The sequence below is a fragment of the Bombina bombina genome, unplaced genomic scaffold, assembly GCF_027579735.1.
Source record: "Bombina bombina isolate aBomBom1 unplaced genomic scaffold, aBomBom1.pri scaffold_701, whole genome shotgun sequence".
Taxonomy (NCBI): domain Eukaryota; kingdom Metazoa; phylum Chordata; class Amphibia; order Anura; family Bombinatoridae; genus Bombina; species Bombina bombina.
In genome coordinates this window covers 111,122-133,017 of record NW_026511611.1, presented here as the reverse complement: position 1 = coordinate 133,017, position 21,896 = coordinate 111,122, and the positions used below count along the sequence as shown (strand labels likewise).

The window sequence follows — 21,896 nt, the reverse complement described above, 5'->3', positions numbered from 1 at the left end:
AGTGTTTGCGAGGCGTGAGTGCGGCGGTTTAGGGGTTAATACATTTATTAAAATGGCAGCGATGTCCGGTTCAGCAAATTAGGGGTTAAAATTTTTATTATAGTGTTTGCGATGTGGGAGGGCCTTGGTTTAGGGGTTAATAGGTAGTTTATGGGTGTTAGTGTACTTTTTAGCACTTTAGTTAAGAGTTTTATACTATGGCATTAGCCCATAAAACTCTTAACCACTGACTTTAAAATGCGGTAGGAGTCTTGACAGGAGAGGGTGTACCGCTCATTTTTATGAAGACTCGTAATACCGGCGTTAGGAAAATCCCATTGAAAAGATAGGATACGCAATTGACGTAAATGGATTTGCGGTATTTTCGAGTAGCGAAAAAAAAGTGAGCGGTACACCTGTACCTGCAAGACTCATAATACCAGTGGGCGTTAAAAAGCAGCGTTGGGACCGCTCAACGCTGCTTTTTTTCCCTAACGCAAGACTCGCAATCCAGGCGTAGGTTTTTTATATACCTTTAAAATTGATTGCCCTATCTGAATCATGAAAGTTTCATTTTGGCTTTATTATCCATGTAAGCCAATAAAGAAACAAATATTTTAATCAACATATTTTACCTTAAGCAGGCAAACTTATTTGGACTGAGTTGCAAAATTAAAATATTGGCAAGGCTGAAGTTAATAAGGGATAGCTTTACTCACAAAAACATAAATTATGCTTACCTGATAATTTAATTTCCATCGAGGGGAGGAGAGTCTACGGCTTCATTCATTACTGTTGGGAATTAAGAACCTGGTCACCAGGAGGAGGCAAAGACACCCCAGCCAAAGGCTTAAATACCTCCCCCACTTCCCTCATCCCCCAGTCATTCTGCAGACGAAACAAGGGACAAATATCAGGGTATAAATGGTGCCAGAAGATTAATTAGATTTAGGTCCGCCCATCGGAGATACGGGCGGGAGCCATAGACTCTCCTCCCCTCGGTGGAAATTAAATTATCAGGTAAGCATAATTTATGTTTTCCATCTAAAGGGGAGGAGAGTCCACGGCTTCATTCATTACTGTTGGGAACATATACCCAAGCTCTAGAGGACACTGAATGAAACCTGGAGGATAAAAGGCGGACCCTAATCTGAGGGCACCACAGCCTGCATAACCTTTCTCCCAAAAACAGCTTCCGCAGAAGCAAAAACGTCAAACTTGTAAAACTTTGTAAAAGTGTGTAAGGAGGACCAGGTAGCCTCCTTACAAATTTGCTCCATAGAGGCCTCATTCTTGAAGGCCCAAGAGAAAGCCACAGCTCTAGTTGAATGAGCCGTGATCCTCTGAGGAGGCTTATGTCCTGCTGTCTCATAGGCCAAGCGAATCAAGCTCCTCAACCAAAAGGACAAAGAAGTAGAAGAGGCCCTCTGCCCCTTGTACTGAATACACCACAAAAAGAGATGTAGACTGTCTGAAATCCTTCGTAGCCTGAAGATAGAACTTTAAGGCACGAACCACAATGCAATACCCTAAGGACTAAGTTTAAGCTCCATGGAGGAGCAGACTGTCTAAAGACAGGCCTGATTCTAGACAGAGCCTGAACAAAAGATTGAATGTCAGGGAGCTCAGCGAGCCTCCTATGCAACAAGACGGATAATGCAAAAATCTGTCCCTTTAAGGAACTGGTGGCAAGACCCTTCTCCAAACCGTCTTGGAGAAAGGACAGAATGCTGGATACCTTCACACTTTGTGTCAAGGATATCCATGCTTCTCACATCAGGACAAGTAATTCCTCCACACCTTATGGTAGATGCGATGAGTGACTGGCTTCCTTGCCTGAACTAGAGTATCAATCACACTTTCAAAAAAGTCTCTCTTGGCCAAGACTACCAAGACTAGGCATTGAATCTCCACGCAGTCAGCCTCAGAGATTTTAGATTCCGATGTTGAAAAGGGCCCTGTTCCAGCAGAACCCTGCGACAGGGTAACCTCTACGGTGGAGAGGATGACATCCCTACCAGATCCGCAAACCACGTCCTTCACGGCCACGATGGAGCAATCAGAATGGCCAAAGCTTGCTACTGTTTGATGAGTGCCACTACACGAGGTAGAAGTGGTAACGGTGGAAAAATGTAAGCTAGGCTGAACCCCCAAGGTACCGCTAAGGCATCTATCAGCTCTGCCTGGTGATCCCTGGACCTCGACCCGTATCGGGGTAGCTTGCAATTGAGTCTGGATGCTATGAGATCTATCTCTGGCGTTCCCCATCTGAGACAAATCTCCGCAAACACCTCGGGGTGAAGAGACCATTCCCCCGGATAGAAGAATTGCCTGCTGAGAAAGTCCGCTTCCCAGTTGTCCACACCTGGAATGTGAATCACTGAGAGTGAGCAGCTGTGGGACTACACCCACTCCAAGATCCGAGACACCTCCCTCATTGCTAGGGAGCTCCTCGTATCCCCCTGATGGCTGATGTAAGCCACCAAGGTAATGTTTTTTGTCTGGAATCTGATGAAGCTGAACGAGCCCCGAGGAGGCCATGCCTTCAGAGCATTGTAGATTGCTCGGAGTTCCAGAATATTTATCGGAAGGAGAGACTCCTCCCGGGACCATTTTCCTTGTGCCATCCTGGCACCCCAAACAGCTCCCCATCCTGCCAGACTGGAGTCCATGGTCACAATCTCCCAGGACAGTCTCAAGAAGGATGTCCCCATGGACAGTTGCTCCTGACAGATACAACAAGAGAGGGAGATCCGAGGCCAAGCACCCATGGATATCTGCTGTGATCACCGTTCCAATGTCTCAACATGCACAATTGAAGAGGTCTGAGATGGAACCTGGTGAATGGGATGACGTCTATGCTTGAAACCATGAGTCCGATCACCTCCATACACTGAGCCACCAAGGGGCTTGAGGAGGACTGAAGGGCAAGACAGGTGGACGCGATCTTCCTGCGTTGATTGTCTGTGAGAAGTATTTTCATGGACATAGAGTCTATTATCATGCCCAGGAACTCCGCCCTGTTGCTGGGAACCAGGGAACTCTTTCCTGAGTTGATCTTCCAACCATGAGAGCAAAAGAAGACGAGCTCTCGAATGATCCTCTGCGAGACTGAGCGACCGTGCCTGGACTAGGATGTCTTCCAGATAAGGCGCCACAGCAATGCCTCTGGATCTGGCCACTGCTAGTAGCGCCCCCAGAACCTTCGTTAAGACTCTCAGGGCCATTGCCAGACCAAAAGGAAGGGCCACAAACTGGAAGTGTTGATCCAGAAACGCAAATCTTAGGAACTTGAAGTGGTCCCTGTGAATTGGCACATGAAGGTAAGCGTCCTTCAAGGCTATAGTCGTCATGAACAGTTCCTCTTGAACTAGGGGCAGGATAGATCAGATCATTTCCATTTTGAACGATGGAACACTCAGAAACTTGTTTAAACACTTTAGGTCCAGAATCGGGCAAAACGTGCCCTCCTCCTTTGGAACCACAAAAAGATTGGAATAGTACCCTAGAACCTGTTCTCCTTGGGGTACTGGTACGATAACGCCAAGAGAGGCGATATCTCTCACATACTCTGAACCCTATCCTGTATCCCTGGGTGACCACTTCCAGAACCCAATGGTCCTGAACATCCTGCAACTAGGCTTCTGAGAAGAGAGATAATCTGCCCCTACTTGGTCCGGAGACCGGTCGGGGGCCGCACCTTCATGACGATTTTGTCTCGGCGGGCTTCTAGCTCTGCTTAGACTTGTTCCAAGATTGGTATTCTTAGTTGAAAGCTTAACCTAGGAGATTCATATGCTAATTTCTTAGATCTTGAAGGCCACCTCTTTTCAGAATGCATTTTAACAGTTTTTCACCACTAGAGGGTGTTAGTTCATGTGTTTCATATAGATAACACTGTGCTCGTGCACGTGAAGTTATCTGGGAGCAGGCACTGATTGGCTAAACTGCAAGTCTGTCAAAATAAATTAAATAAAGGGGCAGTTTGCAGAGGCTTAGATACAAGATAATCACAGAGGTTAAACCTATATTAATATAACTGTGTTGGTTATGCAAAACTGGGGAATGGGTAATAAAGGGATTATCTATCTTTTAAAACAATAAAAATTCTGGTGTAGACTCTCCCTTTAATCTTATTCTGCATCTCGTTGATGGAAGTCTCCCCCTCGACCATTTCACACAGGGATTCCCACCAATATGTCTCAACTCCAGCAACAGCAGCAACTGCCGCTGCTGGCTGAAAAACAAACCCCATGTGCTGAAACATCTTTCTTACCATGTTTTACAGCTTTTTATCCTTGGGCTCTTTAAATGACAAACTATCCTCGAGGGGAATAGTTGTCCGCTTTGCAAGCGTAGAGATAGCACCATCTATCATAGGGACGGTACCCCACAGCTCCAGCTGAGAGTCCTGAATGGGGAACAGCTTCTTAAAGGAAGAAGAAGGTGAAAAGGAATAACCTAATCGCTCCCATTCATTCTTAATAATATTAGCCATCTTAACGGGAACCGGGAAAGTCTGAGATACTAACCTGTCCTTGTATACCTTATCTAGTTAAGAGTTGAAGGTTCCCCCGGAATCTTAGGCTCCGGAACCTCCAGAGTAGCAAGCACCTGCCTCAGAAAAAAGTGCAAATTCTCCATGCTAAACCTAAAATCAGGCTCCTCCACACCCGGAGGTTTAGATGACACGGACTCCGACCCAGAAGGGGCCTCCTCCGAAGAGTCAGAGTAGGCCTTGTCATAGTATAATGCCTCTGGGATTTCCATCGGCGTAGAAAACCCCGCCATGATGCACCCTAATCTTGCACTTAGCAGAATGTAGTAAGGCATGGATCACTTTTTAAACCGCCGATTCCAGTTGGTCCGCAAAGTCTGACGGCCAACAAATCTCTCCCGAAGGAGTAATGGTTGGACCCCGGGGCGCTGCATGTGCAAATGGAGATGAATGCAGGGAACGCACCTCACGGGATGAGGCTCAGTAGTACTAGACATCCGTTTACATTTAGATGTTGTAACTTTATTAAGGCATGTGGAACATAGTTGAGCAGGCTGATCTACCAGAACCTCCTCACAATAAACACAGGAATGAGACTTTGTTAAAGAGGGAGAACCATCTAACACGTCAGAGTCCTCCATAGCTTGCACTTTTATTAAGGACTAGCTTAACTTATAAATAGGCACCTTTATACCTCCAATGGCCGGGGCACTCACCACCTTCTAGGACCTGGACTACAAAAACCGTTTTGTCTCCTGCGCCGCTGATGAATAGAAGAAGAGAGATAGGCACACCTGGTCACATGGAATGCCTAGCAGGACCGCCCCTGCAATAAGGAGAAAACGCACCAAAAAGGACAGCACAATACTCCCGCCAGTAACCTGAAAGTTCCACACATTGCCAGAGCCTCATCTCGCACATAACGCGGAAATGACACGATAAACAATATCATGTATAAATTCCCCCTGTTCAATAATCCCCTTTCCAGGAATATTAACCCTTGATTCTTTAAAGATAAAAGGCGTCACACTGTGACCCTGTCTTCTGTGTTATCATTATGAATAAAAAATCAAACAATCTTACAAGAATCTATGTCGTGCAACCGGAACACGGCCCTTCAAGTGTGACAGGTTATTAGCCTCACTCCTGACATGGACTTGAGTGCAGAAAGCAGGCAGCGAAACTCGCCAATGCTGATTGCTTGTGGAGCTGTTAATATGAATAGAGATGGTTTCACAGAAAGACTCTCCCTGCATCTCCGGACTCTAACTTTCGCCCAGGCCAGGCTCTCACTGAGAGGCTGACAGGACAACTTAAAACTCCAGTCCCAATGCGAAGAGTACTATCCTCCATAAGAAAGGCGCACTATAATGCAGTACTATTCAAACAGGCTGGATTGGTCAGAGCCTACCAGCTGGCTCATATAGGATCAAACGAACCCTGGGCTCTGAGATTGTAGGAAGAAATAGAGGGGATGGGAAGGACACTCCAGTAGTGCAGATGGTCACTTATAAATGAACAGTAATCCCAATACAACACCCCCACTGAGATGTTATACTCACATACAATGCGCACTATAATGCAGTGCAAGTTGAACAGGCTGGTAGATCTGAGCCCACCAGCTGGCTCACTCCAGTAAACATGATCCAAAATGTTGATAGAAAATAGTCCACAGAAGGATTAAATTCCTCAAAAAAGCTCACAAATCTTAAAAGTTATCCCTGGATATGGGATATAATTTATTAAAAACGAATTAAAATAAATACAGTGATCACTGCCTGAGGAAAGGGTGCCAGCAGCACCTTGAAACACGTAGTAGTATTTATTTTAATTTGTTTTTAATAAATTATATCCCATATCCAGGGATAATACCTTTTAAGATTTGTGAGCTTTGAAAGAATGCTTTTACCAATATTCTACATTTACAAACACATTAAATGGCCGCAGAGTTTTTAGAAATTGCTGCCCTTTAGTTCTCTAGACACGTGCATCTACCTAGGTATGCTTTTAGACTTAGAATACACTCGCCTAGATTTAGAGTTTGGCGTTAGCCGTCAAAAGCAGCGTTAAGGGGTCCTAATGCTGCTTTTTAACGCCTGCTGGTATTTAGAGTCAGGCAGGAAAGGGTCTGCTGCTCACTTTCTTTCCACGACTCGAGGCTACCGCAGATCCCCTTACGTCAATTGCGTATCCTATCTTTTCTATGGGATTTGCCTAACACTGGTATTACGAGTCTTGGAAGAAGTGAGCGGTACAGCCTCTACCGCCAAGACTCCTACCGCATAAAAAAGTCAGTAGTTAAGAGCTTTATGGGCTAACGCCGGAATATAAAGCTCTTAACTACAGTGCTATAAAGTACACTAACACCCATAAACTACCTATGAACCCCTAAACCGAGGCCTCCCCACATTGCAAACACTAAAATAAAATTATTTAACCTAATCTGCCGACCAGACATCGCCGCCACCTACATTATACCTATGAACCCCTAATCTGCTGCCCCTAACATCGCCGACACCTAAATTATATTTATTACCCCCTAATCTTCTCCCCCCAACGTCGCCGCCACCTACCTACATTTATTAACCCCTAATATGCCGACCGGACATCGCCGCCACTATAATAAATGTATTAACCCCTAAACCGCCGCACTCCCGCCTCGCAAACACTATAATAATGTATATTAACCCCTAATCTGCTGTCCCTAACATCGCCGACACCTAACTACAATTATTAACCTCTAATCTGCCGCCCCCAACGACGCCGCTACTATATTACATTTATTAACCCCTAAACCTAAGTCTAACCCTAACCCTAACAACCCCCTAAGTTTAAATTTAAATAAAACGAAATAAACCTACTATAATTAAATAAATTATTCCTATTTCAAACTAAATACTTACCTGTAAAATAAACCCTAATATAGCTACAATATAACTAATAGTTACATTGTAGCTATTTTAGGATTTATATTTATTTTACAGGCAACTTTGTATTTATTTTAACTAGGTACAATAGTTATTAAATAGTTATTAACTATTTAATAACTACCTAGCTAAAATAAATACAAATATACCTGTAAAATAAACCCTAACCTAAGTTGCAATTACACCTAACACTACACTATAATTAAAATCATTAACTAAACTACCTACAATTAAATACAATTAAATTAACTAAATTCCGAGAAAAAAAAACACTAAATTACAGAAAATAAAAAAGAAATTACAAGTTACAAGTTTAAACTAATTACACCTAATCTAAGCCCCCTAATAAAATAAAAAAGCCCCCCAAAATAATAAAAGTCCCTACCCTATCCTAAATTGCAAAGTAAAAGGGCTTTTTGCTGGGCATTGCCCCAAAGTAATCAGCTCTTTTACCTGTAAAGAAAAATACAATACCCCCCTCCAACACTAAAACCCACCACCCACATACCCCTGCTCTAACCCACCCAAACCCCCCTTAAAAAAAAACTAACACTAACCCCCTGAAGATCTCCCTACCGTGAGTCGTCTTCACTCAGCCGAGCCGAATTCTTCATCCAAGCGGGGCAGAAGAGGTCCTCCATCCGGTTGAAGTCTTCATCCAAGCGGGGCAGAAGAGGTCTTCCATCCGACTGAAGTCATCATCCAAGCAGCATCTTCGATCTTCATCTGTCCGGAGCGGCAGCATCCTGAAGACCTCCAACGCGGAACATCCATCCTGGCCGACGACTGAACGACGGTTCCTTTAAATGACGTCATCCAAGATGGTGTCCCTCGAATTCCAATTGGCTGATAGAATTCTATCAGCCAATCGGAATTAAGGTAGAAGAAATCTGATTGGCTGATTCAATCAGCCAATCAGATTGAAGTTCAATCCAATTGGCTGATCCAATCAGCCAATCAGATTGACCTCACATTCTATTGGCTGATTGGAACAGCCAATCCACTTGGACCTCTTCTGCCCCGCTTGGATGAAGAATTCGGCTCGGCTGAGTGAAGACGACTCAAGGTAGGGAGATCTTCAGGGGGTTAGTGTTAGGTTTTTTTAAGGGGGGTTTGGGTGGGTTAAAGTAGGGGTATGTGGGTGGTGGGTTTTAATGTTGGGGGGTATTGTATTTTTCTTTACAGGTAAAAGAGCTGATTACTTTTGGGCAATGCCCCGCAAAAAAGCCCTTTTAAGGGCTGGAAAAAGAGCTGATTACTTTGTAATTTAGGATAGGGTAGGGACTTTTTTTATTATTTGGGGGGTTTTGTTATTTTATTAGGGGGCTTAGATTATGTGTAATTAGTTTAAACTTCTTGTAATTTCTTTTTTATTTTCTGTAATTTAGTGTTTGTTTTTTTCAGTAATTTAGTTTATTTAATTTAATTGTATTTAATTGTAGATAGTTTAGTTAATGATTTTAATTATAGTGTAGTGTTAGGTGTAATTGTAACTTAGGTTAGGGTTTATTTTACAAGTATATTTGTATTTATTTTAGCTAGGTAGTTATTAAATAGTTAATAACTATTTAATAACTATTGTACCTAGTTAAAATAAATACAAAGTTGCCTGTAAAATAAATATAAATCCTAAAATAGCTACAATGTAACTATTAGTTATATTGTAGCTATATTAGGGTTTATTTTATAGGTATTTAGTTTTAAATAGGAATAATTTATTTAATGATAGTAAATTTATTTTGTTTTATTTAAATTATATTTAACTTAGGGGGGTGTTAGGGTTAGACTTAGGTTTAGGGGTTTATAACTTTATTATAGTAGCGGCGACGTTGGGGGCGGGAAATTAGGGGTTAATAATTGTAGGTAGGTGGCGGCGATGTTAGGGAGGGCAGATTAGGGGTTAATACTATTTATTATAGTGTTTGCGAGGCGGGAGTGCGGCGGTTTAGGGGTTAATACATTTATTATAGTGGCGGCGATGTCCGGTCGGCAGATTAGGGGTTAATAAGTGTAGGTAGGTGGCGGCGACGTTGGGGGGGGGGCAGATTAGGGGTTAATAAATATAATGTAGGTGTCGGCGATGTTAGGGGCAGCAGATTAGGGGTTCATAGGGATAATGTAGGTGGTGAAGATGTCCGGTCAGCAGATTAGGGGTTAATAACATTATGCAGGTGTCAGCGATAGCGGGGGCAGCAGATTAGGGGTTAATAAGTGTAAGGTTAGGATGTGCTTAGACTCGGGTTCATGTTAGGGTGTTAGGTGTAGGCTTAGAAAGTGTTTCCCCATAGGAAACAATGGGGCTGCGTTAGGAGCTGAATTTTAGGAGCTGCTTTTTTGCAGGTGTTTTTTTTTTCAGCCAGCTCAGCCCCATTGTTTCCTATGGGGATATCGTGCACGAGCACGTTTTTCCAGCTTACTGCTACCGTAAGCAACGCTGGTATTGAGGGTTTAAGTGGCGCTAAATTATGCTCAACACTCACTTTTCAGAGCCTAACGCAGCCATTCAGACAACTCGTAACACCAGCGTTGTCTTAAGGGTGCGCTGGGAAAAAAAGGAGCGTTAGCACCGCAGGTCTTTACCGACAAAACTCTAAATCTAGGCTAATGATAATAGAAGTAAATTGGAAACATTAACATTTCTGAATTATGAAAAACAAAATTGGGATTTTATGTCCCTTAAAAGGGATATGAAACCCATTTTTTTTTCTTTCATGATTCGGATAAAGCATACAATTTTAAGCACATTTCTAATTTACTCCTATTATAAATTTTTCATTGTTCTCTTGGTATCTTTATTTGAAAGACCAAATTTAGGAGCCAGCCTACTTTTGGTTCAGCACCAGGGTAGCGCTTGCTTATTGGTTGCTACATTTAGCCACCAATCAGCAAGCACTACCCAGGTGCTCAACCAAAAATGGGCTGGCTCCCAAACTTACATTCCTGTTTTTCAAATAAACATACCAAGAGAACGAAGAAAAATTGATAATAGGCACGCAAATTAGAAAATTGCTGTAAATTGCAAGCTCTATTTGAATCATGAAAGAAAAAAATTGGGTTTCATATCCATTTATGTAATAAACACGAAGACAAACAGTAAGAATTCATGTTCTAAACTCAAGGATTTCAGAATAAATTTCTTGCATCCTTAGACAGAGTAACATAAAAATCAGCATGCACTGGCATTGTACATATAGCAGGTAATGCACCTTTCTCACTAGAAAGATCAATGGGTCACTGCTCTACTATTTAATTTGACCTTTCAGAATTGTAAAACTCTTTTCTGGTGTGAAAAAGCTGCATGCTGATAAAAATCAATAGCTAGGCTTATATGACTTTGTGCAAACCTTATATAGCGCTGTTTGACCAATGTTATTCGCTGTGTGTGTAAAAGCTAAAGCAGAATAAAACACTGTTTAGGTTTGAAGCTGCTTTGAATTTTTTAAATTTAAATGTATAAATCAGAAATTTGAGAACACAATTAGTCATTTGTTTCCTAGAATTAAAATATTTACAGTCTACTTCAATATCATTTTCAAAGTTTTATTTTATAATGGGGGGGGGGTAGATAGATATATTTGTTTAAACTTTTCTTGAAATGTGTTTCATGTTTTGAAACAAACCTTGTTGTTTAAAAGAAAAACTGAAAATGGCTGCCATTTTGTAAAAAGTTTAAGCCCTTGCTTTGTACGCTGAATCTCAGAGCAGCAAGAGACATTAAAGGTATAGTTTTCATTGTTGTTAAAATGTGTTACAGTTTTTCCCATAAAATGGATGTTCCTGTAAAAATGAGAAATGTTATTGACTAGTCAAATCAAAAGCAGCCATTGCTCTGTTTCTGTTTTTTGGAACCTAAAAGTAGTCTGCAGATGGGATGTATTTACCTAGGTACTAATGAATTTAAAAAGGAAATTTAATGTAAGTAGTATATCCACCTACTAGGTTTATAAGACAAAAAATCTAAGTAATAAATGCTATGTTCCTTTTCTTGTCTGTTGGATGCGAATATTGATGTACAGGGTTCCTTTAACAGAAAAAGTCTTACCAACAAATAAGGTGACAACGCAAAAGTTGCCTTTAAACAGCTGAAAGCACAACTGCTCCTGGTTCTTTTTACTCCCTTTATAAAGCACACTCTACTGACTTATAGCCGTATCAGCCCCGGACTGGCTATAGGCAAGTCCCCAGTCAATGCAGTGCAGATATGTTCATAATTCACTAAACATTCAACTATACTATAATTCAATTTGCAGCTATATTTGTTCATCTAAAACCTTCTGTAAAATGTGCAAAACCCCCGTCACCATCTCTAGATGACAAGGATAAATGAGTTTTATTTGTATAAATATTCATATGAGTTTTTTTATGCATGTAATTACAACCAATGCCATTTAATTTATTCTATATTCACAATTAATGGTAACATTTTCAGTGTGGTGCCTTTGGATAAAAGAAGAATGATTTAAACTGGAAATATCAACTTTTAATATTTATGATTTGCATAAACATTTATTCTAAGAAAAGTTCTTTACAAATGTAAAAATGCTTATATGTTTAAGTTTGTGCTAGAAATGTTATATTTGTAACATGACCTTAACAAGATAAAAAGGACAACAACCAAAAAGAATAAAAATAAGCACAACAATAAAAATGTTGTTATCTTTTTACTGCAGATAAAATTATTTTTAAGAATTATATCGCTGTATCAAGGTTGTATCATTGAATAAAGGTACTCACCAGTGCCTTTGTAATATTTTGTACAGTTACCATATTCAATGTCTTCTGTCTTAATGTCAAACTGAGGCAATGCAATCTTTTCCATTTGAACAGGATCTCCTGACTGCCAAATGAACCGTAAATCATCGGTAGTATATCCAACTTTAAGACAAGTGAAAAATATATGTCAGTGAAAGATGAAATATCACGCAGTCTACCTACTGAATATGTTCAAACTACATTTTTAGATTCTGAAGATGAAACGCAAAATGAGTCAATACATTAAAAGGGACATGAAACCTAAAATATTTCTTTCACGATTCTCATAGAAGGTGCAATTTTAAACAACTTTCAAATTTACTTTTATTATCTAATTGTTTCTTACTCTTGGTATCCTTTGTTAAAAAGCATTCCTAGGTAGGCTCAGGAGTTTCATGTTATTGGCTCATTGATGTGCATTGCTGTTTCTTCAAAAAAGGATACCAAGAAAAATAAGATAATAGAAGTAAATTGGAAAGTTTAAAAACAGAATTTATGCTTACCTGATAAATTACTTTCCAGTCCACGGCTTCATCCTTTACTTGTGGGATATTCTCATTCCCTACAGGAAGTGGCAAAGAGAGCACACAGCAGAGCTGTCCATATAGCTCCCCCTCTAGCTCCACCCCCAGTCATTCCACCAAAGGTTAGGAAGAAAAAGGAGAAACCATAGCGTGCAGTGGTGACTGTAGTTTAAACAAAAAATTTTTTTACCCGACTTAAATGCCAGGGCGGGCCATGGACTGGATACACCACAAGAGAAAGTAATTTATCAGGTAAGCATAAATTCTGTTTTCTCTTGCAAGGTGTATCCAGTCCACGGCTTCATCCTTTACTTGTGGGATACCAATACCAAAGCTTTAGAACACGGATGAAGGGAGGGAACAAGACAGGTACCTTAAACAGAAGGCACAACTGCTTGCAAAACCCTTCTCCCAAAAAAAGCCTCTGAAGAAGCAAAAGTATCGAATTTGTAAAATTTGTCAAAAGTATGCAGTGAAGACCAAGTCTCTGCCTTACAAATCTGTTCAACAGAAGCCTCATTTTTGAAAGCCCATGTGGAAGCCACTGCTCTGGTAGAATGAGCAGTAATTCTTTCAGGAGGCTGCTGGCCAGCAGTCTCATAGGCCAAACGGATGATGCTTTTCAGCCAAAAGGAAAGAGGTAGCAGTCGCTTTCTGACCTCTCCTCTTACCAGAACAGATAACAAACAAGGTAGATGTTTGTCTGAAATCCTTAGTTGCTTGTAAATAGAACTTTAAAGCACGAACTACATCAAGATTGTGTAACAGACGTTCCTTCTTCGAAGAAGGATTAGGACACAGAAAAGGAACAACTATTTCCTGGTTAATATTCTTGTTAGAAACAACTTTAGGAAGAAAACCAGACTTTGTACGCAAAACTACCTTATCTGCGTGGAACACCAGGTAAGGTGAATCACACTGTAAGGGAGATAATTCTGAAACTCTTCGAGCAGAAGAGATAGCTACCAAAAACAAAACTTTCCAAGATACCAACATAAATTCTATAGAATGTAAAGATTCAAACGGAACCCCTTGAAGAACTGAAAGAACTAGATTTAGACTCCATGGCGGAGCCACAGGTTTATAGACAGGCTTGATTCTGACTAAAGCCTGAGCAAACGCTTGAATGTCTGGTACCTCTGCCAGACGCTTGTGTAAAAGGATAGATAGAGCAGATATTTGTCCTTTTAAGGAACTAGCTGACAATCCTTTCTCCAATCCTTCTTGGAGAAAGGACAATATCCTGGGAATCCTAATCTTACTCCATGAGTAACCCTTGGATTCACACCAACAAAGATATTTCCTCCATATCTTATGGTAGATTTTCCTGGTGACAGGCTTTCTAGCCTGAATCAGAGTATCTATAACTGACTCAGAGAAACCACGCTTTGATAGAATTAAGCGTTCAATCGCCAAGCAGTCAAACGTAGAGAAACTAGATTTGGATGCTTGAACGGACCATGTATTAGAAGATCCTGCCTCATTGACAGTGTCCATGGCGGGACAGATGACATGTCCACTATGTCTGCATACCAAGTCCTGCGTGGCCACGCAGGCGCTATCAGAATCACTGAAGCCTTCTCCTGCTTGATTCTGGCGACCAGACGAGGAAGGAGAGGAAACGGTGGAAAAACATAAGCCAGATTGAAGGACCAAGGCGCTGCTAGAGCATCTATCAATACCGCCTTGGGGGCCGGGGACCTGGACCCGTAGAGAGGAAGTTTGGCGTTCTGACGGGACGCCATCAGATCCAATTCTGGAGTGCCCCATAGCTGAGTCAGCTGGGCAAATACCTCCGGGTGGAGTTCCCACTCCTCCGGGTCAAAAGTCTGACGACTTAGAAAATCCGCCTCCCAGTTGTCTACTCCTGGGATGTGAATTGCTGAGATATGGCAGGAGTGATCCTCCTCCCACCTGATTATTTTGGTTACTTCCGTCATCGCTAGGGAACTCTTTGTTCTCCCCTGATGATTGACGTAAGCTACAGTTGTGATGTTGTCCGACTGAAATCTGATGAATTTGGCCGCAGCTAGTTGAGGCCATGCCTGAAGAGCATTGAATATCGCCCTCAGTTCCAGAATGTTTATCGGGAGAAGCGTTTCTTCCCGAGACCATAAGCCCTGAGCTTTCAGGGAGTCCCAGACCGCACCCCAGCCTAACAGACTGGCGTTGGTCGTTACAATGACCCACTCTGGCCTGCGGAAATATATTGTCCTGAGACAACCACCAGAGAAGAGAATCTCTGGTCTCCTGGTCCAACTGAATTTGAGGAGACAAATCTGCATAATCCCCATCCCACTGTTTGAGCATGCATAGTTGCAGTGGTCTGAGGTGTATCCGAACAAAAGGGACTATGTCCATTGCCGCTACCATTAATCAGATTGCCTCCATGCACTGAGCTACAGATGGCCGAGGAATGGAATGAAGAACTCGGCAAGTAGTTAAAAGTTTCAACTTTCTGACCTCCGTCAGAAATATTTTCATTTCTACTGAATCTATTAGTGTTCCTAGGAAGGGAACCCTTGTGAGTGGGGACACAGAACTCTTTTTGATGTTCACCTTCCAACCGTGAGACCTCAGAAAGGCCAATACAATCTCCGTGTGAGCCTTGGCTCTGTGAAAGGACGGCGCCTGAATTAAGATGTCGTCCAAATAAGGCGCCACTGCTATGCCCCGCGGTCTTAGAACCGCCAGAAGGGACCCTAGCACCTTTGTGAAAATTCTGGGAGCAGTGGCTAAACCGAATGGAAGAGCCACAAACTGGTAATGCTTGTCTAGGAAAGCGAACCTGAGGAACTGATGATGATCTTTGTGGATAGGAATATGCAGGTACGCATCCTTTAGATCCACGGTAGTCATATATTAACCTTCCTGGATCATAGGTAAGATTATCCAAATGGTCTCCATCTTGAATGATGGGACTCTGAGGAATCTGTTTAGAATTTTTAGATCCAGGATTGGTCTGAAAGTTCCTTCTTTTTTGGGAACCACAAACAGGTTTGAGTAAAAACCCCGACCTTGTTCTGCAATTGGAACTGGGTATATCACTCCCATCGTATGTAGATCTTCTACACAGCATAAGAACGCCTCTTTCTTTGTCTGGTTTGTAGACAGACGAGAAAAGTGGAACCTTCCCCTTGGAGTGGAGTCCTTGAATTCTAGAAGATATCCCTGGATAACAATCTCTAATGCCCAGGGATCGTGAACATCTCTTGCCCAGGCCTGAGAGAAGAGAGTCTGCCCCCTACTAGATCCGGTCCCGGATCGGGGGCTACCCCTTCATGCTATCTTGGTAGCAGCTGCAGGCTTTTTAGCCTGTTTACCCTTGTTCCAGCCCTGGTAAGGCTTCCAGGTTGCCTTGGGCTGTGAAGCGTTACCCTCTTGCTTTGCAGCTGTAGAGGCTGAAGCGGGACCGCTCCTGAAGTTACGAAAGGAACGAAAATTAGCTTTGTTTCTAGCCTTAAAGGGCTTGTCCTGAGGGAGAGCATGGCCCTTTCCCCCGGTGATTTCTGAAATAATCTCTTTCAATTCTGGCCCTGAAAAGGGTCTTTCCCTTGAAAGGGATATTTAATAATTTGGATTTTGACGACACATCGGCCGACCATGACTTGAGCCAAAGTGCTCTGCGCGCCATAATGGCGAAACCTGAATTTTTTGCTGCTAACTTAGCTAATTGCAAGGCGGCATCTGTGATAAAAGAATTAGCAAGCTTTAGAGCCTTAATTCTATCCATAATTTCGGCATATGAGGTCTCCACCTGGAGCGAATCCTCCAGCGCCTCAAACCAGAAAGCCGCTGCTGTAGTTACAGGAATAATGCAGGCAATAGGTTGGAGAAGGAAACCTTGTTGAACAAAAATTTTCTTAAGTAAACCTTCAAACTTTTTATCCATAGGATCTTTAAAAGCACAACTGTCTTCAATTGGTATGGTTGTGCGCTTAGCAAGTGAAGAAACAGCCCCCTCTACCTTAGGGACCGTCTGCCACGAGTCCCGCCTGGGGTCAATTATGGGGAACATTTTCTTAAAAATAGGGGGGGGGGGAACAAAAGGGACACCTGGTCTATTCCACTCCCTAGTAACAATATCCGCAACCCTTTTAGGGATCGGAAACGCATCAGTGTATACAGGGACCTCTAGGTACTTGTCCATTTTACACAATTTCTCTGGGACCACCATAGGGTCACAATCATCCAGAGTGGCTAATGCCTCCCTGAGCAATACGCGGAGGTGTTATAGGAAGAGAAAGTGATACAAAGATTCTACACTCAGACTCTTTGCTAATCCCAAAGGTGATGTAACCTCAAAACACTATCACCTAAATCAAAGAAAGAAAAAGAGGGGGGTGGGATAGCGCTTAGACAGCTGTGAGTCTTGTTAAATGAATTTGGTGTATATAATCCCAAATATTTTTTATATCTATACTTTCAGATACTCGGGATGATCCCTGATTGGGGTTCTCAAATTTTGATATATCTGACTTGGTATATTAGGAAGTAACAGCGTGTATGTTTTGGTCTTAGACCGTGATATTTACGGTTTTGATAATTATTATGTCTAAATTTTATAGCCTTTTACCTTCTGACTTATAAATCACATATATATTTATAAAATATGAAATCAAAGAATGGAGTTTGGTGTTTAAAAATATATATATATTTTTTATTCCTATACAAAAGAAAATCCTAACAGAAATTAATAAACAATAAAATCTAATACATTGATGCCGGCATCTAGATCTATATTTTAAAACATTGTTAAAATTTGTATTCTTATACAGGTGTAGCACATTACCAACTTCCCGATGATTCTATGTTCCGGTTACAGTTTAAAAAGACTTTTGTTTGTAGCGTTACATACAGATCAGTTGGTTACTTTTTCTAATAAGGATGCATCACGTGATCTTAGTTAAGTCTCTCGTGATATAGTTTAATATAATGTTGCAAATAAGATTTTAGGGTATACTACTATCTATATATGTGTGTTTATACAGTGTGTTTGCAAACATACAATAATGTTCCAGGTTAGTTACTACTTAGTTTACACCCTTGTTTCTATAAACACAGTTCTCACAGAGGAAAAACAGTTTTTTTTTAGATTTTTCTGTGATTTCTTTATAGTAATGTTTTTTGAAAAAGTGTCTCTTATTTAAAAAACCTTGGTACAATGTCCGTATTCTGGATTCCTCAGTCCAAGTATGTGACCGGCCGGTCTCTTAGTTGTGAAGTGGCTCCGTTTATTCTCCTGCGCCGCCCTTTTCTTGGTTTTGGATCCGGGTCGGATTGTGGTCCTTGAGGACTTTCCCAGATCGAGTCGTTAAATTTTCTTTTCTGTCTGTGTTACCCTTAGCTGGTGAATTGGGGCTGGAACGGTTACTGGGTCCTGGGGCAGGAATTATACATATGGAGTCTGTCCCTTGTTTTTGTGTGGGATATGGCTCGATGTACCTGCCCTAGCCAGCTCAAACACAAGAAAGCCTCTCACCTGCTGGGTTTAATTCTTTGGTTATCGGATAACTGTAAGCAATCTCTACGCGTTTCAGCCTGGGGCCTTTATCAAGATACGCGGAGGTGTACCAGTTTAAATTTAAACGTTAATGAATCTGACTCTGCCTGATGAGAAACCTTTCCTGAGTCTGAAATTTCTCCCTCAGACATCAAATCCCTCACCCCCACTTCGGAGTGTTGTGAGGGTACATCAGATAAGGCTACCAAAGCATCAAACTGCTCATAATCTGTTCTTAAAACAGAGCTATTTTGCTTTGCAGGAAAAACTGGCAGTTTGGATAGAAAGGCCGCAAGGGAATTATCCATGACTGTCGCTAGTTGTTGCAATGTAATAGGGGCAGACGCACTAGAGGTACTAGGCATCGCTTGAGCGGGTGTAACTGGTTAGGACACATGGGGAGAGGTAGGCAGACTATCCTCATTACCTTCAGTCTGAGAATCATCTAGGGCCACACTTTTAAGTGCAACAATATGATCTTTAAAGTGTATAGACATATTAGTGCAATTGGGACACATTCTGAGAGGGGGTTCCACCATGGCTTCTAAACACATTGAACAAGGATTTTCCTTAGTGTCAGACATGTTTAACAGACTAGTAGCATACACAAGCAGGCTTGGAAAACACTTTAATCAAATAAAAAACACAATTTGAAAAAACGTTACTGTGCCTTTAAGAAATAAAAAGAGCACACAATTTTACAAAAAATGCACCAATCCTTTTGAAATTTTCACAGTATGTACCTAAGGCTTTAATATGATTGCAACACAAGTTTCAGAATGATTAACCCCTTAATGCCCAAACCGGAGCAGCCTAAAGCCAACAACCAGTTAATTAACTACAGCACCTTGCCACAGCTTACTGCTGTGGCCCTACTTGCGCTTATGGATCAGTTTTGGGGGAATAAAGCTTCTTTTAGGCCCTCAATCAGCAGCTGGACCCTCCATGTGAAGCAGCATGAAACAGTCTTTCAATTCTAACTGCGCATCTGAGGCGCGAAATTAGGCCCCTCCCACTCCACTCCAGAGTTGTGAGGCCTACAAAAATCACTTCTAAGTGACTAAATTTATGCCATGTGGCTAATAACCCCAGTAAAACACTCCAAAGTGCTTAAAAAGGTGTCTCCAATGAGTATTTCTTAAATAAATAATCGATTGCCCTGCATTAGTGTCAACCAGCCTATTTAGCCCTGTCATGTAAGCATTCAATTCAGAACATAGCTTACCCTCCCCACATGGGGATCTTGTCAGTCTTCTAGCATTATCTCAGTCTTGTCTAGAAATAAATGACTGAACATACCTCATTGCAGTCAAGCCTGCAAACTGTTCCCCCCAACTGAAGTTTTCTGGTACTCCTCAGTCCTGTGTGGGAACAGCAGTGGATTTTAATTACAACATGCTAAAATCATTTTCCTCTCAGCAGAATTCTTCATCGTTTTTCTACTAGAGAGTAAATAGTACAAACCGGTACCATTTAAAAATAACAAACTCTTGATTGAAGATATAAAACTACAATTCTAACACCACATTCACTTTACCCTCCCGTAGAGAGAACCTAGTGCTTAGAGCCAGCAAAGAGAATGACTGGGGGGTGGAGCTAGAGGGGGAGCTATATGTACAGCTCTGCTGTGTGCTCTCTTTGCCACTTCTTGTAGGGAATGAGAATATCCCACAAGTAAAGGATGAAACAGTGGACTGGATACACCTTGCAAGAGAAATTGCATTCTCTATCTAAATCATGAATGAAACATTTGGGGTTTCATGTCCCTTTAAACATGAGCTATGATTACGGAGTTTATCCGAAACGCGTAAGCAAGTCTATGTGCCTACCAGCCAGAGGTCCTTTTGGATTGTCTTGTACCACTTTGCCTGATTTTAATGTTTTTTTAATAAAAGCTAAGTTTTATTTTACCAAGCTGTTGCCAATGTACTTTCTTTGGTCCGGCCTTTAAACATGAGGTCACATATGTGTGATACACAAATCATGTGTATTTGCAAACTTGCAGAAATAAAACTTTGTTTAAAAATATTACTCTTACAACTGATTGTGTCAAGCAATATGACCACATCATATTAAGTAGCTATAGGGGTCGATTTATCAAGCTACGGCGGGCAGGGGGGGTACATATGTGCCCCTGTCCACCACAGCTCACCTCTGGTGGACTAAATTCCCCTGGCAGAATTTAACATTGCACGCAAGCGCTATTTTACGCTCGCAAGCAATGTGGCTACCTGCCCGCGCACAGCCGATCACACGTGGACAGGAGCTGTCAATCTCCCTAGTCGGATGAAAGCGTAGAGATTGAAATTCTTCACTTTAGAGCGTGGAGATTGAAATTCTCTCTTGTGAGAACCTGCAGCCGTTAGATGGGCAAAGCCGTTGATAAATTAAGCCCATAATATTTCATGGCTTTGGGTGCTGTACCAGGTTATATATAACATTTAGGAATCAAGGGCGCGATCCGAAATACGGCGCCGGTAGTTGCTAAAGTCCCGTAAGTCTGACAAACTAGCGATGTCCAGAAATCTGCGTAAGTACAAATTTCTGGAGTCGCTAGTGACTTATGGCACTTTAGAAACTGCCGCCGCATAAAAAAATTGACTAAACTACTAAATCTACCGTTACTGTCTAACACGCCTCCCAAACATAGCCTGACACGTATACCTCTCTATCCGCAATCCCCCCTCTGACTCCTAACAATAAATGTATTAACCCCTAAACTGCGGCTCCCGGACCCAGTCACCAGCTACATTAACTGTATTACCCCCTAATATGATCCCCTACACCGCCGCCACCTATTTTAACTATATTACCCCCTAATGTGAGCCCCCTACCCCGCCCCAGCTACATTAACTATATTACCCCCTAATATGATCCCCCTACACCGCCGCCACCTATTTTAACTATATTACCCCCTAATCTGACCCCCCTACCCTGCCACCACCTACATTATATGTACTACCCCCTAATCTGACCCCCTTACACCGCCGCCACCTATATTAAAATTATTAACCCCTAATCTAATCCCCCTACACCGCCGCCACCTATATTAAATGTATTAACCCCTAATCTAATCCCCCTACACCGCTGCCACCTGTATTAAATTTATTACCCCCTAAAATACTAAAGTGTCCCTACACTGCATTGCCCCAAAGTAATCAGCTCTTTTACCTGTAATCTGACCTCCCTACACCGCCGCCACCTATATTAAATATATTAACCCCTAATCTAATCCCCCTACACCGCCGCCACCTATATTAAATGTATTAACCCCTAATCTAATCCCCCTACACCGCCGCCACCTATATTAAATATATTAACTCCTAATCTGACCCCCCTACACCGCCGCCACCTATATTAACCCTAATTATATTAGGGTTAATATAGTTATTATATTATATATATTAACTATATTAACCCTATCTAACCCGAACATCCCTAGCCAATAGAATAATAGCTACTGTAATTCTATTGGCCGATTAGAATAGCCAACAGCATTACAGTAGCTATTATTCTATTGGCTATTCAAATCAGCCAATAGAATTAAAGTAGCTCTCATCTGATTGGCTGATTTGAATTTGAAGGCTCAAATCAGCCAATAGGAATTCAAGGGACGCCATTTTTAATCGCGTACCTTGAATACCTATTCAGTGTACAGCGGCGATCATATGAAGAGGATCCTCCACGCTCCATGGCTCCGGTGTTCAGTTCCA

General features: G+C 41.8%; 1 protein-coding gene across 1 annotated transcript in view; it reads right to left on the bottom strand.

Moving 5' to 3' along the window:
• The window catches only part of LOC128643872 (glycine receptor subunit beta-like), a gene marked incomplete at its 5' end in the record, with an annotated part of 191,207 nt that overhangs the window by 85,997 nt on the left and 83,314 nt on the right, over positions 1 to 21,896 (bottom strand). Inside the window, one exon of the mRNA XM_053696644.1 lies at positions 12,139 to 12,279. Coding sequence (XP_053552619.1) covers positions 12,139 to 12,279 — 141 coding nt within the window. The remainder of the gene's footprint in view (positions 1 to 12,138; positions 12,280 to 21,896) is intronic.